This window comes from Fonsecaea pedrosoi (assembly GCF_000835455.1).
Source record: "Fonsecaea pedrosoi CBS 271.37 unplaced genomic scaffold supercont1.1, whole genome shotgun sequence".
Lineage (NCBI taxonomy): Eukaryota > Fungi > Ascomycota > Eurotiomycetes > Chaetothyriales > Herpotrichiellaceae > Fonsecaea > Fonsecaea pedrosoi.
The window spans coordinates 1380830-1406447 of NW_013550615.1; the positions used below are offsets into that span (position 1 = coordinate 1380830).

Consider the following 25618-nt stretch of genomic DNA (forward strand, 5'->3'; position numbering starts at 1 on the left):
TGGTGACTTAAAACATCCCTCGAAAGTTCACACTCTGTGCCGTTCTACATCGTCCATCTAGGAAAACGACTACAATGCTTGAAAGAGAAGGCTCGACATCAGAGCGTCGTCTTGATAAGTCTTTTCCTCATCAAACACCACCTAATGGGCCTGTATGGATTGCGGTTGCGCTGGAATCGACGTCGACTTGCTCGCTGCAGCCTCAGCGGCGGCAAATTTGGCTGCTTCCTCCGCCTGATTGGCACGGATCTTCTTCAGGAGCTCGGGATACTGTTCGGCGGGTAGAGATTAGCATGGTGCATGGTTCCTCCACGAGGTGTAGAACGGCAGTCTTGAATCTTACCCATCTCTCGCCCACGTCAGGGTGGCTCTTGATCCTGTTCATCAAGGTCGCCTCGCCCAGTCGACTCCACATGCCCTTGATGAATGTAAACTCGATGTCGTCCAAGCGCTGGCCGCCCCTCTTCGCAAGGATGTCTGCTCTCAGCTGCTTCACCGAGTCGGGCACGTCCATGCTCTCGAACGTCGCGTCGTAGCTGACGCCCTGGAAGAAGGGGATACTGTACCGTGCACCGGTACCTCGAGGCGGGCTCTGCACTCTGTGTGTCGTTGACTGGCAGACGCCCTGTGTCAGCGCCTCCATCCCTTGTCCAATGGCCACCACAAATGTCCCGTCGATGGGCGGGCAGTCTACCCATTGCCCATCGCCATTCTGCACCTGCAGTCCACGGTGATGGCTGGCTTGCAAGAGGTAACTCGTGAGCATGCTGTCCTTGTGCGGCCCCACACCCTGCGCCTCCCCTTCAACACCCAACTCCTCCAGATCGGGATACTTGACAATCTTCAACTTGTGCTGCTGCGCTTCGTCGAAGAATTGCGCGAATGCGTCCGGCGACAAGCCGATGGCTTCGGCTATCAGACTCGTGAATTCCATACTCATCTCGCCCATGCGCGCCATATAGTCTTCGTATACTTCCCGGAAGCGCGGCAGCGCGTTGGGGTCAGGCCACTGGTTCGGCGCCAACAAGTTCCTGTACAAGGGGTCATTGGGGCCCGGGACCGGATGCGGCGTCGACAAGTCGACCTGTTCGCGCCAGTCGGTCTTGAACCGCGTGATTTCCATGCCGAGTTTGTTGTAACCGAGAAACGAGGGCGCATTCTTCATCTCAATCTCCAGCTTCTTCTCCTCGGGGAGATCGAAGAAGGCTTTACCCAGCTTAACGACCTCGTCGATCAGGGCGGGCGGGATCCCCGTGTTTTTGATGTACAGGAACCCAACTTCGAGCAGCGCATGGCGGAGATCCACGAGAAACTGCGGCTTCGTGGCCGGGTCCCGCGCCAGCGAGAGATCCAGTATCGGAATGCTGGAGAAAGACATGGTGCGGCACTGGCGGAGTCTCTGCCAATCTTTCAAAGCCGATATTCAACAACCCCGGTATTTCGTTACAGATTTAGCATTTGATAAAAGAAGCACAGGGTTCAGGGAAGCGCTGAGCCTCGGGAGAATTATTGTTATATTTGGAGGCGCGTATCGGATCACGCCATTCCCAGAGTTGCCACAATTGCGGGGGTGACACCCGATTGATTCGTCTTGGTGAAAGATTCCAGAGCCTGGGAGAGCCTGGGAGAGCCTGGAGAGGCTCGACTCGGCCATTGTTGATGATAAGTCTGGGCAATTGGAGTACTATGTACTTGTACACCTCTGCTAAAGACGGTGTGTCTGACCGCAAATACATCGATCAAAGCAAAGAAGGGGCCAAGTCAGATCAGCTAATAGCTTCGGATCTCACCACGTAATACCGGCTTTGTACATGGTGCTTTGGAGAACTTGGTAAGATAGTCCCATCTGGTGACCGTTCGAACCCGACGTCGCAATCTGTCGCAATGGAGTTGTGGATCGACTCATCGCAGGCAAATTTGCATGCCGTTACTCCACCAGACACGCGGCGACGACGTGCCCCAGGCTGGGAAGTGGGTGACACCTAGAAGCCCATGATGACAACAGTGGCGCTCCATCGCAGACCGTAGGAAGTGCGCCGAGCTCTCCAATGATGCTTCCCCAGGCACAAGATTCCGCCGCTTGCCACTTCCCCCACACACAAAGAAAGCGACCTGCCACGAAACCCAATCTAGCAGGTCTAGGAGCTTTCCAAGTTAATAGACAATCCTTTGCGGCGAGGTCGTAGTACCTCCGCATCCTTTTACGTTCATCCCACAAATGACGTCGTATTGGATCCATTGAACCGCTCGACAATCGTCCTATGATGGCGACTGTCACCGATGATCCCGGTCGATGTGACCACAAGGACGAGCAAATCAAGTATGGTATTGCTTGGTCAAATGTAACTGTCTGCAAGAAGGGCGTTCTGTCGGTCTTCCGCTCATTGCCTGGATTGGATGTAGACTTGGACAATTCACTTATACAGCAGGAACTTCCCGTACCTACCAGTCAAGCTCCTCTCTCTGTCACATGGTCGGTACGCTTCTCCTTCATTCATGAGGTAACTAGGGGCCAGAGCTCAAAACCTGGATGGTTCCTGTCATCAAATCTTCCCTTTGTTGTAGCTTCAATCAGCATCATAGCAAGCCCCGTGTCGATTTTCTCTTGGACAAACACAACAAGTAACTACCAGACCGCCTAGGGTAAGTGGGAAAACCGTCGAGAGAGAAGTCGGATCAAACTGACTCCATCAGATGGCTGGATCAAGCCTCACAAGGCTCTTTGGCCTGCTTCTCACCATATGCTTATCCTCCTTCACATCTGCTCAATCTGGCAATGCATCAACCATATACAAGACTCGATTTGAGGGTGTTACCTGGGATGCTGCGAATTGGGTGCTCACGACCACCGAGCTAGATCAAGGACATTATCAATCTCGAATGGTTGTTGCAAATGGCTACCATGGCATCAACGTGGCAGCTCTAGGTCCATTCTTCGAAATTGATACTCCCGTTGACGGTGATAACATCAACGGCTGGCCCCTGTTTGGTCGACGACAAACCTTTGCTACAGTTGGGGGCTTCTGGGACTCCCAACCTACAACCAACGGCTCCAACTTCCCCTGGCTGTATCAGTATGGCTGGGATACGGCCATCAGTGGCATCCCTCACTGGAGCGGCATTGTGGCAGATTTGGGAGGCAACAACTACTTGGCTGCTTCGACTGATGATTCGACCATCAGCAATTTCAGATCTAGCCTCGACATGAAGCGTGGTCTGATGAACTGGGCTTTTACATGGTCTCCAGATGGTCATGGGTCGTTCAACGTCTCCTACCAAATGTTCGCACACAAGCTCAATCTCAACCAGGGCTTTGTTACAATGAACATTACTGCAACCAATGCCACCAACATAACAATAGCAAATGTGCTCAACGGGGACTGTGCTGTCCGGACAACCCCTGGACAGAACGGCATTGATTCTGGGCTCATTTTCACCTCTGTCCAGCCGAACGGCATTCATAACGTGACAGCATTTGTATATGCTGGTATGACCAGCACTGGCGCTACAATACGCTCGGTTCAGCAAGCCACATGGCAGCGGCCGTACGTCGGCAACAATGAATCCTCTGTGGCATCTGCGTTGAATGTCACCCTTCAAGCTGGCCAGGTTGCCACGTTCACCAAATTTGTCGGAATCGCCTCAACCGATGGGTTTTTGACCCCTCGTCCTGTTGCAAGAAACGCCGCACTTGCCGCAAGAGAGGCTGGGTACGCTGCCTCATTGCAGACTCACGCTGCGGAATGGGCAGAACAGTTCCCTGCCTCGTCCGTCGACGATTTCTCTTTTCCAGAGAACGGCACACTGCCAGACGACGAGTTTATCCTCGAGGCAGCAATTACAGCAGTGACAAATCCCTACCATCTTCTTCAGAACACTATTTCACAAAATTCGATCACTGCGACGGCCAATGCGACTAGTTCGTTCAATAGCCACAGCATCGCAGTAGGTGGTTTGGGCTCAGATTCATATGCTGGGCAGATCTTTTGGGACGCTGAGATATGGATGCAACCTGGACTGGTAGCAGCCTTCCCATCGGCGGCAAAGGGTATCGCGAACTACCGCGTGGAGAGGTACCAGCAGGCGAAGCGAAATATTGGCACCGCATTCGCCTCGTCCAAGAACGACACCAAATTCAGCTCCGACTCAGCAATATTCCCCTGGACCAGCGGACGTTTTGGCAACTGTACAGCTACAGGACCTTGCTGGGACTACGAGTATCATCTGAACGGCGACATTGGCTTAGAATTCATCAATCTGTGGATCTCATCTGGTGACACGGCAATGTTTGAGGAGTCTCTCTGGCCGATCTACGACTCTGTTGCCACGATGTACTCGGAAATCCTTGAGCGCAACGGTTCTAACTGGTCTCTCCTGAATATGACTGACCCTGACGAGTACGCCAACCACGTCGACAATGGAGGTTTCACCATGGCTTTGATCTCTACACATCTCAACTATGCCAATCAATTTCGCTCCATGTTCAATTCCACACCCAACGAAACTTGGACCACGATGGCTCAAAACGTGCTGATAGGTCGTGATCAAGACGCGGATGTCACACTAGAATACACTGGCATGAACGGCACGACGGTGGTAAAACAGGCTGATGTCATTCTCAATACTTATCCGCTGTCCTTCACCGGGCAGAATTACACCTCTGAGGACTCGCTCAATGATCTCGACTATTATGCCGCGCTGCAGTCCGTGGACGGCCCCGCCATGACATATGCGATCTTCTCTATCATCGCAAACCAGATATCGCCTTCTGGGTGTTCTTCTTATACCTATCAGCAATACAGCTCGCATCCCTACCTCAGGGGCCCGTGGTTCCAGCTCTCCGAACAATTGGTCGACAACTGGAACGAGAATGGCGGAACGCACCCTGCATATCCGTTCCTCACAGGCCACGGAGGAGCACTGCAAGTCGTCTTGTTCGGATATCTAGGATTTCGCTTTGTTCCCGATTTCAACCTGCACATTGACCCCAGTCTACCGCCTCAGATCCCGCAGATCAGATACCGCACCTTCCACTGGTACGGCTGGCCGATCTCGGCATTTTCTAATCAGACCCATACCACCCTGACGCGAGACGGGAGCCTCGCCCCTGGTGAGGGCACTGTTCCGAACGCCACCTATGCGACCGCTGCCATTCCCGTCGTGGTTGGCCCTATTGGCTCAGCACCCCTTGCCACCTACTCCCTGGCACCAAATTCCAGCATCACAGTCCCCAACAGGCAGATCGGCCTCATCCCCACGACCGAGAACAATGTCGCCCAGTGCCTCCCCGTCTCCTCCCCGGACGACTACCTGCCAGGCCAGTTCCCGCTTGCGGCAGTCGACGGCGCGACGAGTACGAAATGGCAGCCCGTGTTCGCCAACAAGACCAGCTCCATCACAGTGGCCATCCCGGAGGGATTCCAGGTGACAGGAATGGTGTTGAACTGGGGCCAGATCCCACCGTATAACTACTCGGTGTTGTTCCACAACCAGTCCCTCGCAAACCCCTCAGCCGCGACCATCAACTCGAGCAACGTCCTCGAAGTCGCGACAAACGAGCGAGTGCGCATCTCCGACCCTTACAACGTCACGGCGCTGAACTCGATCGAGGCCGTGCAGGACAACATCACCACATTTGACATCCCCGCGACCGCCGGCCCCGTGTTCACCGCGCGCTTCGCCACCCTGCGCATCTGGGGCTCGCTGTACAACTCCAGCGTCAGCGCGACCAACATGACCGGCGACGGCGCGACGGTCGCCGAATGGAGCATCCTCGTCGAGGGTCTCCAGAGTCCCAACGCCAGTGCCACGGGAGGTCCAATTCGGAGAGATTTGGGCGGCAATCTCAAGGCCAGAGACGATTTCGGTCGTCTGGACGCAGACTTGTTGAGGAAGCTGGGCCACGTCGCGAGATATATGAATGTGGATGCGCGGAAGAGGCCCGCGAGGTGAAGAAGAGTGCGTGTATCATCCCTGATCGAGAGAAATGAAACGGAGGGAGACACACTCGCAGTAGAAGGCAGGAGAGATGATGAACGAGAACAATTGTGCTTGATCAGAATGAAAACCCGGATAGGTAGGACAAAAGTCACATTGATCAAGTTTTGCTTGCTCTCTTATTGTGGAAGTTTACGTGGTTCACCATCTTGCCATTCCACCAACAATGCCTCGTCGACCAGTGTGTCAGTCCCATCATTGATCACGTTTACTTCGTTCGTCCACCACGCATGCCGTTTCATTTCCCGCGGAATGAACCAATTCCATATGCATCAGGCTCCAATGCGCAGAAGTACATTCACGCGTCTGTATCTGGAGGTTCGTTCGTGACCAGGATTCCCCAATTGTCCGTCATACGAGAACTCGCGGTCGTGCATCCTGCTCTCATGTCCCCAAGCGGCCTCCTTCGGGTAGATCGCCGAGTCGTCCGGGCGCAGGAGAGCGATTCCACGTAGCGCCCTTCTAGGACGCTTAGTGACAAAGGCGTGCGTGGCCCATGGTTGATCGAAGAAACGAATAGTTGGTTGCTGCAATTCTGCCCTCAAGTAGGGGGCCTTGACCAGCCCGTTTTCTCGTTGTGTATCAAGATCTTTTGAGATGCAAGTGTAAAGGTTTGGTGGTGTGATGACCTTTGCGTAGGTTTGCCTGGTATGCAATTTCTGTGTCGGGTTTCACCAGCGTCCAGAATAATTCGATGGTACAGATGTTTATACAAATGTTGTAGTGTTTCTTGCTCGAGCGATACAATATCGGTGTCTGATGAGTTGCGGAGATTGCTTATCCAGGCCTGTTGTAGCTTTCTTCAGCCAGGTGTTGTGTCGGAGAACATTGCTGGTTTCTGGAAGGTAATGGCAACACCAACCGTCCTGTCAGAATGGCCATCTCTGTGAGCCTTCTGGCGAGAATCATCGGTACCGTTTCCCGCCTGCCATGTATGGCAATCTTCGGGGCGTTATTCTGAGCCCCTGTCACATGTCGTTCGGTCCGGCGCCACCACCCTCCATCCTGCCCCTAGCCTCTCCCAGTAGCGCTTCTTGCATCTTCCTTAGTTCCTCCTCTCCCATTTTATCGAACCCGCCGAAGTTGCGCATTTTCTCGCCTCTTCCGATTCTCTTCTTCTGCACCTCTTGCCATTCGCCCACAACCCCGCGGCAGCCTTCGATGTAACTTCCAAATCCCAGGTCGGTGAGCGCTTGTTCGACATGTTCGACGCTGATGGTTTTTTTGGACTCGCGCTCAGAGATTTCGTTTGACTCGGAGGAGAGCATGCGTAGGAACTCGAGTGAACAGGAAATGAGGAGGTCGCGGGCCGGGCGCGTGAAGGTCATCTCACCTTCCTTACCACCGTTGGTATCGTCATGAGGGAGTTGTGGTAGGATTTCAGAGATGATCTTTTGAACGGTAGCCTTGGGAAGAGACAGGTCGTCGTTGTCTGTCAAGAGGTCAGTAATTATGCGCCAACAGGTTTCTTGGGTCTTTTGGGGTCGCAACATACTGCCAAATTCTTTGTCCGACATGATGACAGAAATTGTATCTACTTTTAGCGTAGGAGGTGTATGCGTCTAGGGTCTTTTGAAGTCTCACGGGCCCAGCCCAGGTGAGGACGAGGGGGAGGAATGAGGGTGTTAAATAGAAGTTGCGACATGATGCGCGACCAGGGCGCGGCCGGCCTTCCGAAACAGGAAACGCGCAAATTATGTCTTGGCACAGAGTCAATTTCTTTTTCTTCGAAGTTGCGTTTTGTTTTCACTTTTGATTCTCTTCATCACAACGACAAACAACCATCTACACCAATGATAATGCTTATGGTGACGGTTTATCCGCATGTTTGCCATCAACATTGACGAATGAATCTGCCCTCGATGGAGCGACGAGACTTTGAACAGACTACAGCTCGTTGTAGATCGGTGTACTGACTGATAGACGTGATGTACAGAGGAGGTCCCCCTGATACTGATCAACATGCTGGTCCATGCCTGGTAAGTGGCTCTTGTCCTCGTCTTCCCTCACACATCTCCAACATGATGAACATTCGTGTCGCCCCTATCTTACCAAATTATGGTGATTACCCGTCCAAACCCAAACAGGACCTTCTGAACATTTCTCATCTCCCTTTAAACTGCTGACTACTGTTGACTGTACGTGGTTACTGACGTATTACAGACTAACAATAGACCTCTTGTCCTTGTCAGCGGGGAAGCTGATGTGGTGTATGTTGGCTCCGTCTCTATCAATTCCCTACCCGATTTTCAATGATGATCAACACTATGTACTATCAAATTCGGAAATGCAATTGACGAATACACTGGTTCGATTACCTGAACGAGACTCGCCCTACATCACATCATTTGACCTTGTTTGGTTCCGGGGACATTGCCTAACTGTGGACTTAGAAGCTTAGGAGCATTATTGTCGCAAGACTGTTACTTCTTCGTGATTGTAAGTCCCACCAGTTATTCCAACCAAGTTCTTCGTGATGAACTCACCACTCTTCCATGCTAAGTATGAAGGTCCGCTGGATTCTAATGCTTAAGCTTGTGTATTCATTTTTCATCTTTCGCCTGACCCTCAAACCTTTCCCTCTATGTCTGCTCTATCTTCTTCTCGATATCTGCTGACAAGGGGAGAGCAGATGGTACCGAGTACTATTCCAATCGTTCTATTGAATTTTTGGTCAAGTATGAATTTCTGGATCATTTGTACAAATCAGTTTTCGATCGGTAGCGGCACGGTCGGCTCATGAGGTCCCGAGGCCTCGTCGATTTCGATCGAATTCGTGCACTACTCAACCTGGTAATCGGCGAGTTGGGGATCATCCCAACTTTGAGATATGTCAATGAAGATTCCATAAGCAACACTAGGTTCATAGAAACTTACCTTAGAAACAATCCCGATAACTCGGGTTTCGCCTCCACGGCCAATTCCGCAATCACATTCCCTGGTTTCTCCGGCGGCAAGAGTTTCCCGTCCCTTTTCGCGCTCAAGAACTTCTGTTGGTCCTTATCGTCCATGTTGCGAATGAACTTCTCCCTGATGTCCGTCTGCATGGCCGTGTCAACGACCCCGGGTCGAATTGATATGGTGGTTACATCAGGCTCTTCCGCCTTCAACGTCATGGCCAGGTGGTTGATGGCTGCTTTCGTGGCGCCGTAGACTCCCCACGAGGGATACGCGTTCATGGCAGCGCCCGAGGATGTGAAGACGATGCGGCCCTTTGCGCTGCGGAGGAGCGGGAGTGTTTGTTGGATCTGAGGGGACGTTGTGATCAAGAGTTAGAGTCGTGAAAACAGTAGTCGATGGTGGGTGAATGTAGGAAGCCTCTTAGACTGATCTTACCAAGACAACGCAGCTTGTCACATTGATCCTGAACGTGCGTTCCCACTCGTCGCTATCCATCTGCCCTATCCGCAAGCACTTCCCCAAGGTACCGTGGTTCAGAATCAGCCCGTCGAGTCGACCGTCAAACTGCACGTCTCGCAGCATCCCTTGGACGAATTCAAGGTCAGCCATGTCTCCCGCCCTCGTGATGACCCGGTCTGGGTTGTCAGACTGGAACTTGCTGAGCACATCAGCCTTGCGCCCGGACAGGATGAGGAGGTGCTGATCGCGTGAGGACAGGAGGTGCTTGGCGATGGCGAACCCGATCCCGGCCGTCGCTCCGGTCACGAAGATGGTGCGAGAGGAGGGATATTGAGTCTATCGAGGGGAGGTTGTTGTTAGAAGAGCAAGCATGTCCGAGAACCACCATGTTCAATGTTTGATGAGCAATATATGCTTGAGCAAGAATTTGTATCAGAGACATACGCGGTGCTTCGATATGAAGTCCGACAAACTTCCAAAATGATTCTTTTCGGCAGACATTGTTGATATGTGGATCTGCCTCGTGAACTTCCAGGCCCTGAAACAATAACGAGAAGAGAAGATGTTGAAACTGGTCAAGCAACTCCGTGAATATAGCAGCATCAAATCACACTTTGGTTTCGTAGAGAGTTGCACAGTTTCACTACAACCAAGTCGAGGCAAACTTTCGAGTCGGACATGTCCATATCAATCCATTGCACGAATGACGTCAATGCCCTTGGGGACTCTTGTCACTTTATTCAATCTGTTGTTGTCCTTCAATCCTCATCGTCGTTCATGCGTACAAGAACCAGCATCAGCACAGAGAGACACATGGCTTCCAATCATCCAATCGCCTCCGGAGATCCATTCCAAGGCTGGTTCCCTGCACCAGGTGAAGTCCCATGTCCCTCGATTGCGGGCGGAGTGAAGACTCCGAACTCCGAGAAGCGGGGACAAGCACGACAGATGGTGAGGTTTCTCTGGGGAATGACGGACGGCGCGAATACCATGGGACACTTATACAAGTCGCCTTTCGGCCCGAGGCACCGTTTTGTCAGCTTGACTTGATGGATCATTTCTCTATATAACTGTGACAGGATAGTGCTGTATCCGGACTGGCTTCTTGAGCAAAAGACAGTATACATCACAACCCCAGCGGAAAGATCTATCGCCACCATGGCCGCGAAATTCGAAAGGCTTGTCAGGTTCAAGGCCGCGGACGGTCAAATTTATTACGGCGAGGCCGGTTCAGACTGGGAGTCCGATCTCAAGGGGAGGGAAGTCCAGATCTTTTCGGGCCTGGATCCCTTTGACAGCAATTTCAAACTCCTGGACAAGAAAGCCGTCATTTCTGAGGTGGGGGATGTGTGTCACGTTCTTGTATTTCTTGCTCACACATTCCAGGTCTTGAGCCCTCTGGAGAAAGTGCCGCTCACTATCGGTATAGGACTGAATTACAGGAAGCATGCTGAAGAAGCGAACGTAAGTGGGCAAGAGAACATTGAGCATTTCCCTGGTGGGCCATTTTGACGTATAATTCAGTTTCCAATCCCAACCTTCCCCGTTGTCTTCACCAAATATTCAGGTAAGCACCTTTGGCTCGTTGTGTTCGGGCTCTCTGCTAAATAGACCGCAGATACCTTGGCCGGACCATTCGAGGACATCCCTATCAATCCGGAGGCAAAGGACCTTGATTACGAAGGCGAACTCTCAATTGTCATCGGCAAGGATGCGAAGAACATCTCCGAGGATGAAGATCCCCTGAGTTATGTCCTGGGCTATACCGTGGGCAACGACGTCTCGTCCCGTTACTGGCAAGCCCCTGCAAGGTCAGGAGGTCAGCACGGCCCAGCCAAATCTTTTGACAAGTTCGGTCCCATCGGTCCTGTCATCGCTTCGCCCAAAGCCGTCGTGAACCCCGAGGGCCTCAGACTACGCACTTGGGTCAACGGGGAATTGAGACAGGATGGCAACACGGACGATTTGATTTTTGGGATCGGTGCCATCATTCGACATTTGGCCAGAGGCACGACGGTCAGAAAGGGGACGGTGATCATGACAGGCACTCCGAGGTAAGTGCTGGGAGCAAAGACGCTTGATCTTTTCCATCACTAACAGATTGAAAGTGGTGTGGCCGCTTTCATGCAGCCAGCGGCATGGCTCCGACATGGCGACACTGTATCGATTGAGATTGAGCGCATTGGCAAGATCTCGAACAAGATGGTCTTTGAGAGCTGATCGAGAGGTCCTGGGAAAAAGCTTGGGTCACGGACGTCACGTTACTCACGAGTCTGATCTGATATCTATTCCACTGCCAAAACCAATATATACCTTTATACTTGTCGAGATGGTGCTCTCTTCCCGCGGTTTGGCGCGTACCAACCCCCAACATCGGGGCATGTTCTTGTGCGCCTCTCTCCGTTTTCTGATCGGCAGCCCAGCGTCGAATTGGGCTCTTCGGTCATCTCTAAGGAGAGGCAACCTCAGGTCGTGCTCATGCTGTAAGAACGAAAAGGAGTAACAGCAAGCAGAGCTCTTCAGTTCAGTACCAGATGCAGTACCTCCTCATTCCTCCCTTTCCCCAGTGCTCAGTGAAGCTCCTGTGCATTATAAACCAGACTTTATAGCCACCTGCCACCTCGGGATCAACCGAGGCTGGAAGCACGAATTGAGGCAAGAAGTAAATGCCAATGGCAAAGGCCACGCAACCACCAAGAAAACTTGCTCGGGCTTAAACACCATCATCCAACTTCTCCCGAGATACCGAATCAGGAAGTTCGGGGTTTGGGGGAAAGATGGCGGTCTTCATGGACCGCTCGTCATTACGAATCATGCTCAACTTGTTCTGGAAAGGCCATGTTCCTTCCACCCACAGAAGAAGAGGTTCTCGTTTAGAGCTATGGATTGGTGGCACCACTTCTCACAGGCGTTCTTGAGCATGTTCCTGGAGAACCACAGACAGGGAAGAATCGATCTCGACAGCCACTGAGAGTTGCAGATGATCAGCACCAACCGTTTCAGCCTTGGAGAGCAGCCCGGAAATCTCTCCTCGTCCATGATGACCCCGCAGACCGAAAATTGTGCCGTCGCACTGGATTGGAGCAAGGTTTTGCCGATCTCCCAGTTTTCTGCAGATAATGGCGAGCGATTCTGTCGCGATTGCATCTATCAAGGGGAAAACCCCGTCCAGAAAATGATTCGTCAGCGACACTGAATATGGCGTGGGAGCTTGTGACCACCTGATCGGAAACCACTGCTTTCGGCATCTGAGAAGGGCAGGGAGGGGTACGATGGAAACATGCGCATCCTATCTCATGCCGTCATGCTATCTGTCGCAAGCTTCCTCGGACCTATCATGCTCTCGACCTCAATCGCCTCCAATTGGACATAGCGATTGGGGGTAGTTTGCGCCGGTTCCAACGACAACGAATGGGATCAAGACTTTGCATCTCAGAAGGATTCCTCCCAGTATTTCCTACCCCTCTGCCGCTAAGGTCTTGAGGGTGATGTGACGGCGAAAAGAACCTTTGAGACGGACATTCACGGCAAGAATGATACCTCGATCTACTAGAGGTTGTGAGGGTGTTCACGATAACCATAGTCGCGGCGAAGGATGGCACGCGTGGCCATGGTTTTTAGTTCCTCTACTACCAACGAGTCTATGCATTCCTGGTTTCCTCCCTCTTGTCACTCCAGGAAATCTGCTCTCTACTAACTGACTAACGAGTTCAACATCCTATGATGCTCCGACATCTGCTTCTAGCTGTCATCTCTGTTGGCGGTCTCGTCACCGCGCAGGACGGGGACATCGTCGAGACGCTCAATGGCATCGCCGAGCTGTCAGACCTCGTGACGTATCTGTACAGTTTCCCCAACCTCACCCTGTGGCTGCAGGGACTGTCCGACATTACCTTCCTGGCTCCCAGCAACGATGCGTTTGCCGCGTTGGCCGACTCCTCGACCATTCCGAGCATCCCGCTCGACGAGACCGACGCACACGCCCTGATGAGCTACCATGTCCTGGACGGGACGTATTACGGATTCACTTCGGACGAATACAACCTGGTCACGACGGCGTTGTCCACGTCCGGATACACGAATGTGACTGGAGGCCAGATCGTCGCTGCGAAAGGCTCACCCTGGTCAGACGCCATCACGTTTACGTCGGGAAAACGGCAGATGTCCGAGACGGACGGGGTCGCGTTCAACTTCACTGGCGGCGTTGTCTACGTGGTCGACGCGTTCCTGAGTCTCCCTCAACCCTTCAAAGCGACCGTCGACGCGGAGAAGATGCTCGGGGGATCCGTGTTCGCCGAGGCGGCCGTGCTCACGGAGAGCGGCGAGCGTCTGAGCGTCAACGACCTGTCCGACGTCACGGTCTTCCTGCCCATGAACTACTCCTTCCAGGAAATCGGCAGCGTGATCGAGAACATGTCCTGGACCGAGCTGGAGCGCCTGGTCTCGTACCACGTCGTCGACCGCGTCCTCGACATCAACCCGCAGTCGCCGCCCGTCGGGCAGTACTCGACGTACGAGGGCTCCGAGGTGTCCATCTTCAGCCAGAACGGCTTTGTGTTTATCAACAACGCCAGGATCGTCGGGTCGGCCGACTGGATTTTTGGCGGCGGCATGATCTACACCATTTACGGGTACGTAGAGAGTATGGCGAAATACCACAGACACCCTTTTACTATTCCCCTGTCCCCCATCTCCGCATGATGCTCCCCGTTTTGATCCCGTTTCCCCTTACTCTTGGTCCCCGTGTGATACGAGAGATACTGACCAAACGATGCTATAATAAGAGTCCTCAACCCGGACAACACAACAGTCGACCCGAGCATCAACGACGCCGAAATCGCCTTTGCCGACGCCACCTTCATCCTGGACCCGACATTCCCTTCTGCCCCGGGTGCCCCGACGAGCTCTACGGGATCCAGCTCTGGGGGCGGTCTCTCGCGCGGAGCCAAAGCCGCAATCGGCGTCTCCGTCGCGGTGGCCGCCATCCTCCTCGTCATCTTGGCCTTGTTCATCCGCGCGCGACGACGCCGCACCGCCCGAGACCTCGGCGTGGGACTCGGCACGAAGCCGTCGCGCAAGAGTTCCCAGTATCCGTATCCGACACAGTACCCATACGCGACGCAGTACCCACTCAAGGACTTTGAGCTCAAGGAGGTGTCGGTCTCGCACAGCGAACTGGTCGCCAATGCAGCGGCGCCGGCGCGGGTGCCGCTCAAGGACTTGGATCTGACGCCAAATGTCAGCGTGTATTCGTTGCGGTAGCACGCACTGCACTGTACGCACTGCACGACGCTGTGGGACTGCGGGACTAAGACGGATGGATTGGATGGGTAGGCTAAAGGTAGGTCCAAGGTAAGAAGTGAATGTTAGACGGTCAACCAGTCTCCCTGCCAGCTAGCTACGTTGGAGTTTGAGCTTAGAAAGGGGCCGGGAGATGGAGCTAGGGAATGGGAATGGGGGACGGCAGAGGAAGAGAGAGAGATAGAGGGCGTTTGTCAGAAAAGGACTTTTATTGCCCGCCTTTGTGGCGGTGAATGAGGATGAGGATTAAGGAAGAGGATGAGGAATGTCATTACGATTGAAATGTCTTCTGCATATCTACGCATCTACATCTCTACCCCAGCATCTATGATCTATCTGCATATATACCTACATAGCTAGCCAGCTCGCCAGCCTGGCCCATCTCTTTCTGGATATACATATCACATCTACATATCTAAATTATCTACGTATCAAGCTCCCTAGCAATCTAGCCGACTCTAGCCAACCTAGCCAGGCATCTATCTATCCAGCAATAAATATGTCTCTGAACAAGGTTCTTGCAATACCTTCACCACGGGAGGGCCTCGCTGAGCCACTATAGCTCGTTTTCCAGGGGTATACAAGTTTGCGTACAGTACCTACCTACTCTATCTAGGTGCCTAACCTGTCTTTCTAGTTATCTTCCTGTCCCACGCACCCGCCGATGAAGGGTTGTATTCATTCACCTCATAGATGGACCGTTAAGTTTGGGACGTACGATGTCACTCCAGAACCCATGTCCCACTTGTCCAACCAACCACGCCTGAACCAGTCAGTCCACATGCATGAGATGAGATGTTGCTTCCGCTCTAGTGTGTAGGTGGTTACACGAAAGGAAAGGAAACGTATATCAGACAGATTTTGGTAAGGTATATATGTACGACGACGACGGCGGCGACGAAGAGGAGGAGGAGGAGGACCAGTAGTACACAATAGTACACAATAGCGCCAGTAGTACCTAGTAGTACCTAGTACTCGTCCCTGCGGTCGAAGTAGGATATCCGACACCCAGACAATGTAGCCAGATCCAGTACATACCCATCTCCAACTAGCACAGTGTCCCATCTCTCCAGAGCCACAAGGACCATGGGACCATGGCAGCAATAGGCGCACAGGAGCTAACTATCTCTCGGTATACCCGCCATCGACGAAGAGCGCCGTGCCCGTGACGAACGAGCTCCTCCCCCCGGAGAGGTAGACGACGCCGTCTGCGATCTCGCGCGGCAGGCCCGCGCGCTTCATGGGCACGGCGTGCGCGACCATGTCGGTCATGGTGTTGCGGATGAGCGGGTCCGAGGTGTTGTTGGTCATGGGCGTGTCGATGTACCCCGGGCAGATGGCGTTGATGCGCAGCCCCTGCGACGCGTAGTCCTCGGACGCGGAGCGCGTGAGGCCCAGCACGCCGTGCTTCGAGGCCGTGTAGGCCGTCGACAGGGGCACGCCGACCGCGCCGAGGATCGAGCCTAGGTTGACGATGGAGCCGCGCTGGAGGGCCCGGCCGTCGATGCTCGAGGCCAAGGGCTCCTGCTTCAGCATGATCTGCGCCGCCGCCCGGAGCACGAAGAACGTCCCCGTCAGGTTGATGTCGAGCACGCGCTGCCAGTCCTCGGTCGTGGCAAACGCGGCGCCGCCGGCGTGCTTCTTGGCCACCCCCGCCGCGTTGACGACGTAGTCGAGCCGGCCGAACGTGCGCGCCACCGTCGCCACCGTCTGGTTGACTTGGTCCTCGTTGCGCACGTCCACGACGTACACCTCGACCCTGCACGGCGCTTTCGCCTTGGTTCCCCCTTCGCTGCTTTGTTGCTGTTGTTGTTGCGCCTCGATCTCGGCCTTCACCGCGAGCAACCCGTCGTGGTTCAGATCCAGCAGCGCCACGCCCGCGGCCCCGTCGCGCGCAAACGTCTTTGCGCACTCCCTGCCGATGCCTGATCCTCCGCCCGTGATCAACGCGTACCCGGGCACATCCATTGTTTTGCCTTGCCTTTTCAAGAACACTTGACAGAACAGGAACACGACCAGAGAATATCACACAAGAAAAGAGAACCTTTTTCGAATATGTACTACGGGCGTCTAACGATGCGGAGACGCCAGAGGGTGCGGCAGGGTGTTACATGCGTGTGATATATGGCAGACATCTCTCCGCAGATCCTATCCGACATACCTCGGGTCTCCGCTGGGATCGCAGAAGGGCGAGGGGGAAGTTGGACAATCACTCAGTGTACCTGTATATTCCACCTGACATGCGGTCTAGGAGGTGAATGAACTGGGTACTATTGGTCCCAAGTCGAGATTGGTACTCTGCAATCTTCCTCAGGTGGCTGAAGTACATACATAAGAAGTAGTTTGGCCGAGATGAAGAGTCGAGTATGTACCTCGTACGCATGTTGCCTCCACGGTCCACATTTCAAAACAACCAGTGGGACCCAACAGAGGGATTCCTCTCCAATACATATGGAATACCCAGCCCTCGATCTTGTTGACGACTAGCTAGTCTTGAACATCGCCTCGTCTCGTCTTTTATGTTCCCCATCGGAATATGCTTCCCAGATATGCTTGGACTTCACGATAATATTGCTCGTGCTGTGCCGGAGCCTAAAGCTTTGACAATTTCCTCGTCGGACTTGGGAGACTTGACCAGAATCAGGATGCGTAGGGAAGCGGGAACAGTAGCTGGGAGAGCCATGCCCACATGAATTGGCTGAACGCGGAGACTCGAAATAAAACAAGACAGCAAGAAATGCATAGCCACGGCTAAATCTCGAGAGGCACATCAGGACTGGGGACCTTGACGCCGCCCAGTCCTGAGGGCTTATACGAAGACTGATTCTGTACCTCCATGATAGCAATATTTCTGACCTCGCGGTACAGTCATTATATTATCGGCTGTAACTCTAGGATTCAATACCTCACTCCCTCCGCTCCTTGTCCACCCTCATCCTCAGCCCCCATCCTCACCACGATGCCAATGATGGTGGCCATCCACAATAGTCCAATCGCTGTGGAAAATCAAGAAAAAAAAAACATCCGTAATACAGCGCCATCGCTCAAGTCCAATACTTCGTGTCGGGTATCGCTGGCCCCTTTGAATCCAGATTATAACAAGTAACAGGGTATCAATTATCATCTCTTCCGTGGCAACAAGTGTCCTCCCATACCCTTAGTCTATCGTGTTGACTCATGTGCTGTGTTGCGGTACCAAGATCCCGCGTTTAGTGCCTTGGTGGAGGAAAATGTCGGGACTGATCATCCCTTCCGGAAAGCTCGATGTGACCTCTTGCTCTAATGTCGAGGCCTGGGGGAAGTCCAGCTTCGGGAGTAGCGGCCGTTTCGCTTCTTTCTGTTTCCCAGGAGCGTTCAGGACTCGCTCCACTAATCGAGCTCCCGATCTGACTGAGTCGGTGCAGAAGTTGTTCCTGAAGAGGAGATCATGGTTGAGGTCCGGCTGTGGCCAACTCTGCGGCGTTCCTGCTGACTGTGACCGCGCGTAGCCAGCCTGTAGCATACGGGTCGCGCATCATGCAACCTTCTCGTGCTGGGTGGACACGCGGTTCAACGACACAACTGCGAAGCATACGTTAGTCAACTCACTCCACACTCTCTCAAGGGCCAAACTCACGGAAATCCTCCATGTCTCTCTTCTTGAGCACCTTATTGCTCCTCGTCTTCCGCCCATGCACAATGTCATCAAATGTGACGCTGTCTTGCAAAAGGTAATAGACGCCAGCCATGACGCAAAAGACCCCGAAAGAATACAACCAGATCCTCACCACACCAACAATGCTGGTCTGTTGCCCACCGACAAACCAACCGAAAAGACAGAAGAATGTTGCGAGAATGTCCACAAGTAAGATGGCACCCACGAGCTGCCAGGAAGGGATGCTGGACCAGAAGGGGCCATTAGCGCGGGTGATGAAAATCAGCCAATTTTCAGAGAGGCAGATCTGAAGAAACAAGACAGCGTCCGTGTGCCCAAAGTTCTGAACGATACCACCATCGTGCCCGCCCACAATCATCGTCGTTAGTGCGATCCAAGTCCCGGCAGCGAGCACAATTCCCAATAGAATGGACATGCCCCATAGTTTGGGCAGATTCCACTTGACCGGCGTTTTCGAATATGGCGCATTGTCGTAGGCAATTGCCAGTGTGGCGATGTCGGCAAAGATAGCAATAAAAACCACCAACTTAAGGTTGAGCGACTTGTTCAGAATGGCGATCCACAGGCCCAGGAAGATCTCCAGATGAAGTGACAGAGCAATGCGGTAAACGACGTATGCGTACATGCGGTGGAATATTTGGCGCGACGTCTTCAGGGCGTCGATGATAGCCGAGAGACCAGGCGCGAGGAAAACAATGTCTGCTGCTGATCGAGCTGCATCAGTTGCGCCTTGGACCGCGATACCGGTATCCGCCTTCTTCAACGAGGGCGCGTCGTTGACCCCATCGCCAGTCATTGCCACCAGATAACCTCTTTGCTGTAGGATTTCGACAACGTTGTACTTGTGCTGGGGGAACACTTCGGCAAACCCATCTGCAGCCTCAACAAAGTCGTAGACTTCGGAGCCCGGCATCGTCCCGCCACCAGCGAGTCCAAGGCGCTCTGCGTTGAAGACATTGGTTCCAAGTCCCAACTGTCGAGACATTTCTCGGGCGATACCGACGGCGTCACCAGTCAACATCTTGATGGACAAACCCAACGATTTGGCTTCGTTGATTGTTTTGGCGGTGTCATGTCGAGGCGGGTCTGCACAAGGCATAATCCCCAGAATTTCCCACGAGTTGTCACCTCGCTTTCTGGCCACACCCAGAGAGCGAAAGCCTCTAGCTGCGAACTCTGCGACCTTGTTTTTGTATGCGATATCAATTTCCTCGGGAATGGGATGGTCATCTTCCACTGTGCGGAGCACAAATAGCGGCGAGCCCTTGACGCAAATTATGCGCTCACCCTGAGGTGATTCGACAACGGTGCTGACCTTTTTCGAAACTGGGTCAAATGGATGGAATTGGATGACTTTGTACTTGGATAAGGCCTGCTTAGCTCGAGGGTAGTACCGCAAGGCTTTGAGAAATGCCTTATCGATAGCATCCATGCCCTTTTTCTTCCGGGACGCCGCCAAACACGCGGTGAGCATCATATCCTCGGGATCAACACCATGCACCGTGTATGGCTCGTGAAGGGAGAGTTTGTTCTTGGTCAAAGTCCCCGTCTTGTCCGAGCAGAGTATCTCCACGCCGGCAAGCGATTCAATGGCGGATAACTTCTGGACGATGGCCTTCTTCTTGGCCAGGTAGGCTGCGCCGACAGCCATGGTGGTGGTGACCACGGCAGGGAGACCGACAGGAACACCGATAATGGTGATCGCCAAGGTAAATCTGAGGATGGTGACAATGTCGTTAGATCGATAGAATGACGATATCCAAACCACGAGTAAGGTGAAAACCACGAGCGCAAGCAACACTGTACCGATACCATTGAGGACTTCGGTGAAATGGCCTGAGCCACCTGATGCGGCATTGACCAAAGCGGCCGCTCGGCCGACAAAGGAGTTGTCTCCCGTTGCCGTTACAATCATAAAGGCGGTGCCTCGTTTCACGGCAGAGGAGGCATAGCAGGTATCGCCCAGATGCTTGTCCGCGGCGAGGGACTCGCCCGTGATGGAGGATTGGTCGACTTGAAGGAACGCATCTTCAGTAACGAGCCGGCCGTCAGCGGGTATGATTGTGCCTTCTTCAAGTTGTAGAATATCTCCAGGAACCACCATAGGAGCCTCGATTTCGATCAGGTGGCCTTCTCTCAGGACGACAGCCTTCAGAGCCAAGGTCTTCTTCAACTCTTCGACGATAGAGCCAGCTTGAAACTCTTGGATAAACCCGACGCTGGCATTTAACAGGAGCAGCGCACAAATGACGCCAAAGTCCACCCAGTCTTCAAGACCAGCGGCGAGGATCGCAGCAGCCTGTGGGACAAGACATCAGTATAAGCATCGCCGAGATGGGTATCGGCGTAATGTTGCAGTGGGTAGCCCTACCTCCATGACAAATTGAATGGGACCAACAAAGTATCCCAGGAACTTCAGCAGCAAATTCTCTTTCTCTTCTTTCATTTGGTTTAGCCCGAATTTCTTTCGCCTGGCCACTACTTCGGGCTCGATCAATCCCACCCGCGTGTCGGTCTGGAGCATTTCCTCGGGCACATTTCGCGCACCCGCTGCTGTCTCGATGTCGGCTTCAATATCAGCATCTGGGTCGAGTGATTCCAACTCTTCAATAAGCGCATCCAGATCTTCCTCCTCATCGTCATCGTCCTTTTCCAATCTCGAAGCCTTTCGTGGGGTGAACATGACGTCGGGTTTCTCGTCTGGAACAACATCGTTCACGGTGACATGGAGAGGGTGAGGCTTATCGGGCGAGGAATGGGTCGAGCCCGAGGAACTAACGTCTGAAGAAGTGTCTACCATGTTGAGTAAATAGGAAGAGGTTAACGGTGTGGGCTATATCGACTCCATTGGGGGTGAGATGAATACGGCGTGAGGAGGTGGGCGCCAGAAGAAAGAGTCGTGGAAAGGCAGTCAAGCGAGGGTTCTTGATGTGAGGAAAGCGTAGCACCGTGGTCGCAGCCTTCAATTTCAGGTCGCACGAGCTTCAAAGGAAGGACACAATGATGACTCTGTACAGGTTGTAAGAATATTGGGGAAAGCGCCATGAGCCCAAAGTCAAAGAAACAAAGTGGTAAGAGAAGAATGAGTGAATCTCAGAGGCGAAAGGATCAGGACTCCGACGTTCACCCCCGCAATCTTGGGCCAATCCCTTCCACAACGGGTGGTGACGGCTATCCCTCTATTCCCCTTAGAAGCTGATTGAGCGGAACCAAGCCCTATTTGAGCCCCAGAACCAATCGCTCACGCCATCCCAAGTCAGACTTGTCATTATCTAGACTTGGCAATGTTCCTTCCAAGACACAGAAACGTCGGGTGACTGAGGCGGTGTCGGGCGCGGAAGCCTTGTCTGTGGGGGGCTTGGTTGTCTGATGATAAGGACAAGAAAAAGGGGACCCATAGCCTAACAAGACAAGAAAAATCACAGAGAGGGGCGATTGGTGCGATGTCAGATGGATCTCTCTATTTTGTACAGAATATCATCTCAAAAGCCCATCCACGTGTCGCAGCACGTGGGAACGAGAACACGTTGAGACTGGTAACCAAGTGGTAACCAATCCCACCAGGGTCAATAGGTGTCGGTGAGCAACACCAAGCCTGTCACCTTGTAAAAACGCATCCTTTGATTATCCATACATACGTCGTCGTTCCCGAATCTGCCCTTGTCAAATCTCAATCCTGTGTTCCCAATCGAACTGACAAGGCCTCAATGCTAGCAGACGAGAACGACCTTACGAGAGCCTGCATTGTACTAGTTGAATAAAGAAAATTGCTTCCATCACAACCGCCTCCAATTTTGGGGTGTTCTGTGCTGGTGACCAACTCCTGAATATGCTTGATTCATACATATCGATTGGGTATCATGCCTGACCATCAACACTTGGTACCGGTAACGACAATAACGCCATTTCTGCCTGTGTGCAGTTTCGATCTGCCGGTCAAATCGAGTGGCCGTGTGCCTTTTAGTCCTGCTTGCCTTGCGGTTGGAATGCGGACATCTGGAATCCAGGCGGGAAGCCGGGCATTCCGTTGGACATGTTGCCAAAATTCATAGGGAAAGGCATTGACGGCATAACACCAATGTTATTGGGGTTGCCTGCGCCTTGGCGATCATCCCGGTCCATGCGGCGATCATTGTCTCTGTATCTGTTGTCGTCACGTCCCGGATGCTGGCGAGAAGATTGAGGCCCGCGTCGTCCGCCCTGATCAGTAGCAATACGTCGACTCATGGCTACATTACAGTTAGAATATGTCCACCAGGGTGAGCAGGGAGCAGTCATACCTTTGGAGGAAACCCCTGCACCTATTTCAATGTCAGGCTCTTCCACGACCATACCTTCTTGGATCGGCGCACCGCCAGTGCCCCCGTATTCGGCGGTGAGCAGCCACTTGCGGTCTGCATCCGTGAGGCGTTCAATCGGAATGATACTAATTCCGGTTTGATAGTCACTGCAGTCACGTGGTCCAAATCCCACTCCCCATTTGGTCTGCAGGGCAAATGTCAGTTCGGTTCTATCTTGCTTTTCAATTCGCTGCCAATACGCAGGTCACTTACGCGGAGTTGCATGTCGCCCACCTTGTACTCTTCCATTCCATCACGGGCACTTTCGGCATCGCGGCGATTAATCATTTTGATGAAAGCATGGCGTTTATCGATATTGACAATGCAGGTCTGAACCACCCCGAATTTACTGAACAGGCCCCTCAAGTGTGCTTCGGACGAGGTGACTCCACCCACGAAGAGTGTCCGACTGAAGACTTTGATGTGACCTTTGGGCAGAGTCGGATCCCATTGTACGTTCTTGGGGCCTGGTGGTGGAAGCTTGTAGTCACTGGGCGGTGTGGTGCTTCGGCGTCTTCTACCCATTGGGCTGCGCTGACGGTAATCAGCTCGCCTGCCATCGCGATCATTACGATATCCATCAGCCCCCGGACTATCTCGGCGACGTCTTGGAGACATATCTCGGCGTCTATCATAGCCAGGAGAGCGTGAGCGACGTCGATATTGACCAGGAGGGGAACGGGTTTGAGCATCACGTGACGACCCAGTTGCTTGAACCTGGCCTGCCCAATTGCTTGCTGGTACAGGAGGCGGAAACGGAAGGCCACTGGCACTCGCAGCGCCACCACCACTACCAGCACCACCGCCTCCTGCGGCCTGCATGTTCAACAATTGTAGAGCGGTCGCCCATTGGTCTGGAGGAACACCTTGACTAGCCAACAGCTGCAAGAGTTGCAGTTGAACTTGTGCTTGAGCCTGAGTATCTTGGCCTAGAGGAGCAGGGTTTTGTGGCACCGTGGGAGCAGGAGCTTGTTGCGGAAGAAACGCAGCAAGTGGATTTGCAGGTACATTTGCAGGACTTTGACTTTGCGCACCATTACTCAATCCAGCGAACAGAGCTCCAAGCTGGTTTACAGCCGACCCATTGGCGGCGACGGGAGCAAGGCCGGGGTTTACGGTACTGTTCGTCAGAGGGATCCCATTCTGCGCGCCTAACAGATTATTCAAACTAGTTTGGGCGGGTGCTGGAATGGCTGGTGGCGCGGTAGTGTTCTGCTTTGCCATATTCTTGAGCGCTTCCAGGATAGCTGACGTGTCCTGCTGCTGGGGAGGTTTTGCTGCCATATTGTCAGTGGTAATCGACTGACCAAGTGGCACGAAACCGGGTGCCGGTGATCCTTCAGGTGTGGTTGAGACTGCGTTACAGTTAGGTTTGATCCGTTTCGGGTGCGAGAGAGATAGAATTTTGAATATACCTTTAGGCGCATCAAGCTTTTCTTTGAGTGAAGCAAGCAAGGGAGTTGGAAACGTGTTCGACCGCTCCCAAATTTCTAAAAGCTTTCTGATTTTGACCTAAACAGAGGTGGTCATACGTGAGTCTCGATCAAAGCAGCCAGGCAAACAACAATAAGACTTAGGTGGTGGTGTACGGGTAATCTGGTCGCGTGGAGTGCGTGTCGAACTTCAAAATAGTTTAAGAGGAATACGACAGACATAGAATGGCATACCTTCTGGTCTTCTGGAGCGGTAGCAATAATGTCGTTCATGAGTACGGGCAGCAATTCAGTCACTCGAGTCACACCAGCGGCAAAGGTTCCATCAGGAGCTCCGCTACCCAGCTGTTGACCTGATTTTCTGGCTTGATCTACCCATTGTCTCGTCACTGAATCTATCACGTAGAGAACCCCCAATTTGTGTGTTCCTGGTGTCTTCTTGAAATGGGTATAGATCTTTTGAATAAGGACTGATTCGGACTAGAAGTCACGTCAGTTACAGGAGGCGCGACGCACAAAGCTGAAAAATCGACATACTTGGATGTTTGATGTACAAAGTGTGGTGATGGCAGTGATCTTTGAGCCTGAAACTCCTGGTGGCTTGAGGTTGAGCATGGACTGCAGGATCGAGTCCAGCTCCGCTACTGCGGACGACATGATGGAGCGCCGAGCTCTCCTACAGCAGGTGATGACACAAGGTGTTGAAGGAGGAAACTGACCCTGGCAAGGTGGAAGACGGCGAAAGGGGCGAAGTTGAGTCGATCAACGCATACAGAGTCTTCGATCGACAAAGACGTCTTACAGACTCGAGGTACAGGTGAAGTGAAGGATGATGTGCGGTGCAAGAGTGTAGTCTTTCCCCCCAAATTCTTCCTTTTCCCTGCTAAGTGTAGATTGCGCCCACAAGACTTCTACAGCGAGGTGGCAACTGCGGCCTGGCAGCGGCAGTATTGAGGAACTAGCGGCCGTGTGCAGAGAAGAATACTGGTAGAGAAGCACTTTACGAGCTGATGAGACTATGTGCGTGATGAAGGCGAAGAAAAGGAAGTCAAACGCGATGGATGGTGCGTCGGTTGGTGATGCCTGAGTGATGAGATGGTGATGAGATGAAGTGAAGATTTGAGCACGAGTTGAAAGGGCGTCGCAGATAGAAAAAGCGGAGGCTTGAGAAACAGCCTAACCAGCCAAACTAGCCGGCCGGAATAATATTGTTGCCAGCTTTTCACGTGATCAAAGATTGAAGGCGTACGGGGCATTGGGGCGTCCAATCTTCTTCGGACTGCGAAGTTGGCATCCCTAGTAGGGCTTGCTGAGGCCCGCCCGTGCCGCTGTTGGCTGGCTATTGAACCCCAATTGGCAAACCCTGACCTTATTGAAGGAGAGGTCATCCGGCACGCCGAAGCCTTGCTCGTTAAGCGGCCCCCAAGTGGGCCATTTTCATCATTCAATAATTCAACAGGGACAGCTTTCTCCTCCCTAACTTTCCTATCTGCACCTGCACCTTTTTTTTTCCCGCACTCCTTCATAAAGCT

General features: G+C 53.0%; 9 protein-coding genes across 9 annotated transcripts; 3 read left to right on the forward strand and 6 right to left on the reverse strand.

Moving 5' to 3' along the window:
* Positions 1 to 141: 141 nt before the first annotated feature.
* Z517_00493 (uncharacterized protein) lies at positions 142 to 1378 on the reverse strand (the record flags this gene model as incomplete). The annotated part of the gene is made up of 2 exons (XM_013433458.1): positions 142 to 270; positions 344 to 1378. The coding sequence occupies 2 exons, from the start codon at positions 1376 to 1378 to the stop codon at positions 142 to 144; spliced, it is 1164 nt and encodes a 387-aa protein (XP_013288912.1).
* A 1316-nt stretch (positions 1379 to 2694) lies between these two features.
* On the forward strand, positions 2695 to 5952 carry Z517_00494 (uncharacterized protein; the record flags this gene model as incomplete). Its single annotated transcript, XM_013433459.1, has 1 exon — positions 2695 to 5952. The coding sequence occupies one exon, from the start codon at positions 2695 to 2697 to the stop codon at positions 5950 to 5952; it is 3258 nt and encodes a 1085-aa protein (XP_013288913.1).
* Positions 5953 to 6965: 1013 nt separating this feature from the next.
* Positions 6966 to 7514, reverse strand: Z517_00495 (uncharacterized protein; the record flags this gene model as incomplete). Its single annotated transcript, XM_013433460.1, has 2 exons — positions 6966 to 7429; positions 7493 to 7514. 2 exons carry the CDS (start codon positions 7512 to 7514, stop codon positions 6966 to 6968), a joined length of 486 nt encoding a protein of 161 aa, XP_013288914.1.
* A 1356-nt stretch (positions 7515 to 8870) lies between these two features.
* Z517_00496 (uncharacterized protein) lies at positions 8871 to 9858 on the reverse strand (the record flags this gene model as incomplete). Its single annotated transcript, XM_013433461.1, has 3 exons — positions 8871 to 9245; positions 9334 to 9693; positions 9802 to 9858. 3 exons carry the CDS (start codon positions 9856 to 9858, stop codon positions 8871 to 8873), a joined length of 792 nt encoding a protein of 263 aa, XP_013288915.1.
* A 657-nt stretch (positions 9859 to 10515) lies between these two features.
* Positions 10516 to 11577, forward strand: Z517_00497 (uncharacterized protein; the record flags this gene model as incomplete). Its single annotated transcript, XM_013433462.1, has 5 exons — positions 10516 to 10695; positions 10744 to 10821; positions 10882 to 10924; positions 10976 to 11411; positions 11466 to 11577. The coding sequence occupies 5 exons, from the start codon at positions 10516 to 10518 to the stop codon at positions 11575 to 11577; spliced, it is 849 nt and encodes a 282-aa protein (XP_013288916.1).
* Positions 11578 to 13080: 1503 nt separating this feature from the next.
* Z517_00498 (uncharacterized protein) lies at positions 13081 to 14619 on the forward strand (the record flags this gene model as incomplete). The annotated part of the gene is made up of 2 exons (XM_013433463.1): positions 13081 to 13988; positions 14142 to 14619. The coding sequence occupies 2 exons, from the start codon at positions 13081 to 13083 to the stop codon at positions 14617 to 14619; spliced, it is 1386 nt and encodes a 461-aa protein (XP_013288917.1).
* Positions 14620 to 15780: 1161 nt separating this feature from the next.
* Z517_00499 (uncharacterized protein) lies at positions 15781 to 16626 on the reverse strand (the record flags this gene model as incomplete). The annotated part of the gene is made up of 1 exon (XM_013433464.1): positions 15781 to 16626. The coding sequence occupies one exon, from the start codon at positions 16624 to 16626 to the stop codon at positions 15781 to 15783; it is 846 nt and encodes a 281-aa protein (XP_013288918.1).
* A 1631-nt stretch (positions 16627 to 18257) lies between these two features.
* Z517_00500 (plasma membrane ATPase) lies at positions 18258 to 21113 on the reverse strand (the record flags this gene model as incomplete). Its single annotated transcript, XM_013433465.1, has 2 exons — positions 18258 to 20612; positions 20685 to 21113. 2 exons carry the CDS (start codon positions 21111 to 21113, stop codon positions 18258 to 18260), a joined length of 2784 nt encoding a protein of 927 aa, XP_013288919.1.
* A 1160-nt stretch (positions 21114 to 22273) lies between these two features.
* Positions 22274 to 24743, reverse strand: Z517_00501 (uncharacterized protein; the record flags this gene model as incomplete). The annotated part of the gene is made up of 5 exons (XM_013433466.1): positions 22274 to 22542; positions 22594 to 22798; positions 22867 to 24165; positions 24321 to 24566; positions 24624 to 24743. 5 exons carry the CDS (start codon positions 24741 to 24743, stop codon positions 22274 to 22276), a joined length of 2139 nt encoding a protein of 712 aa, XP_013288920.1.
* Positions 24744 to 25618: the final 875 nt, after the last annotated feature.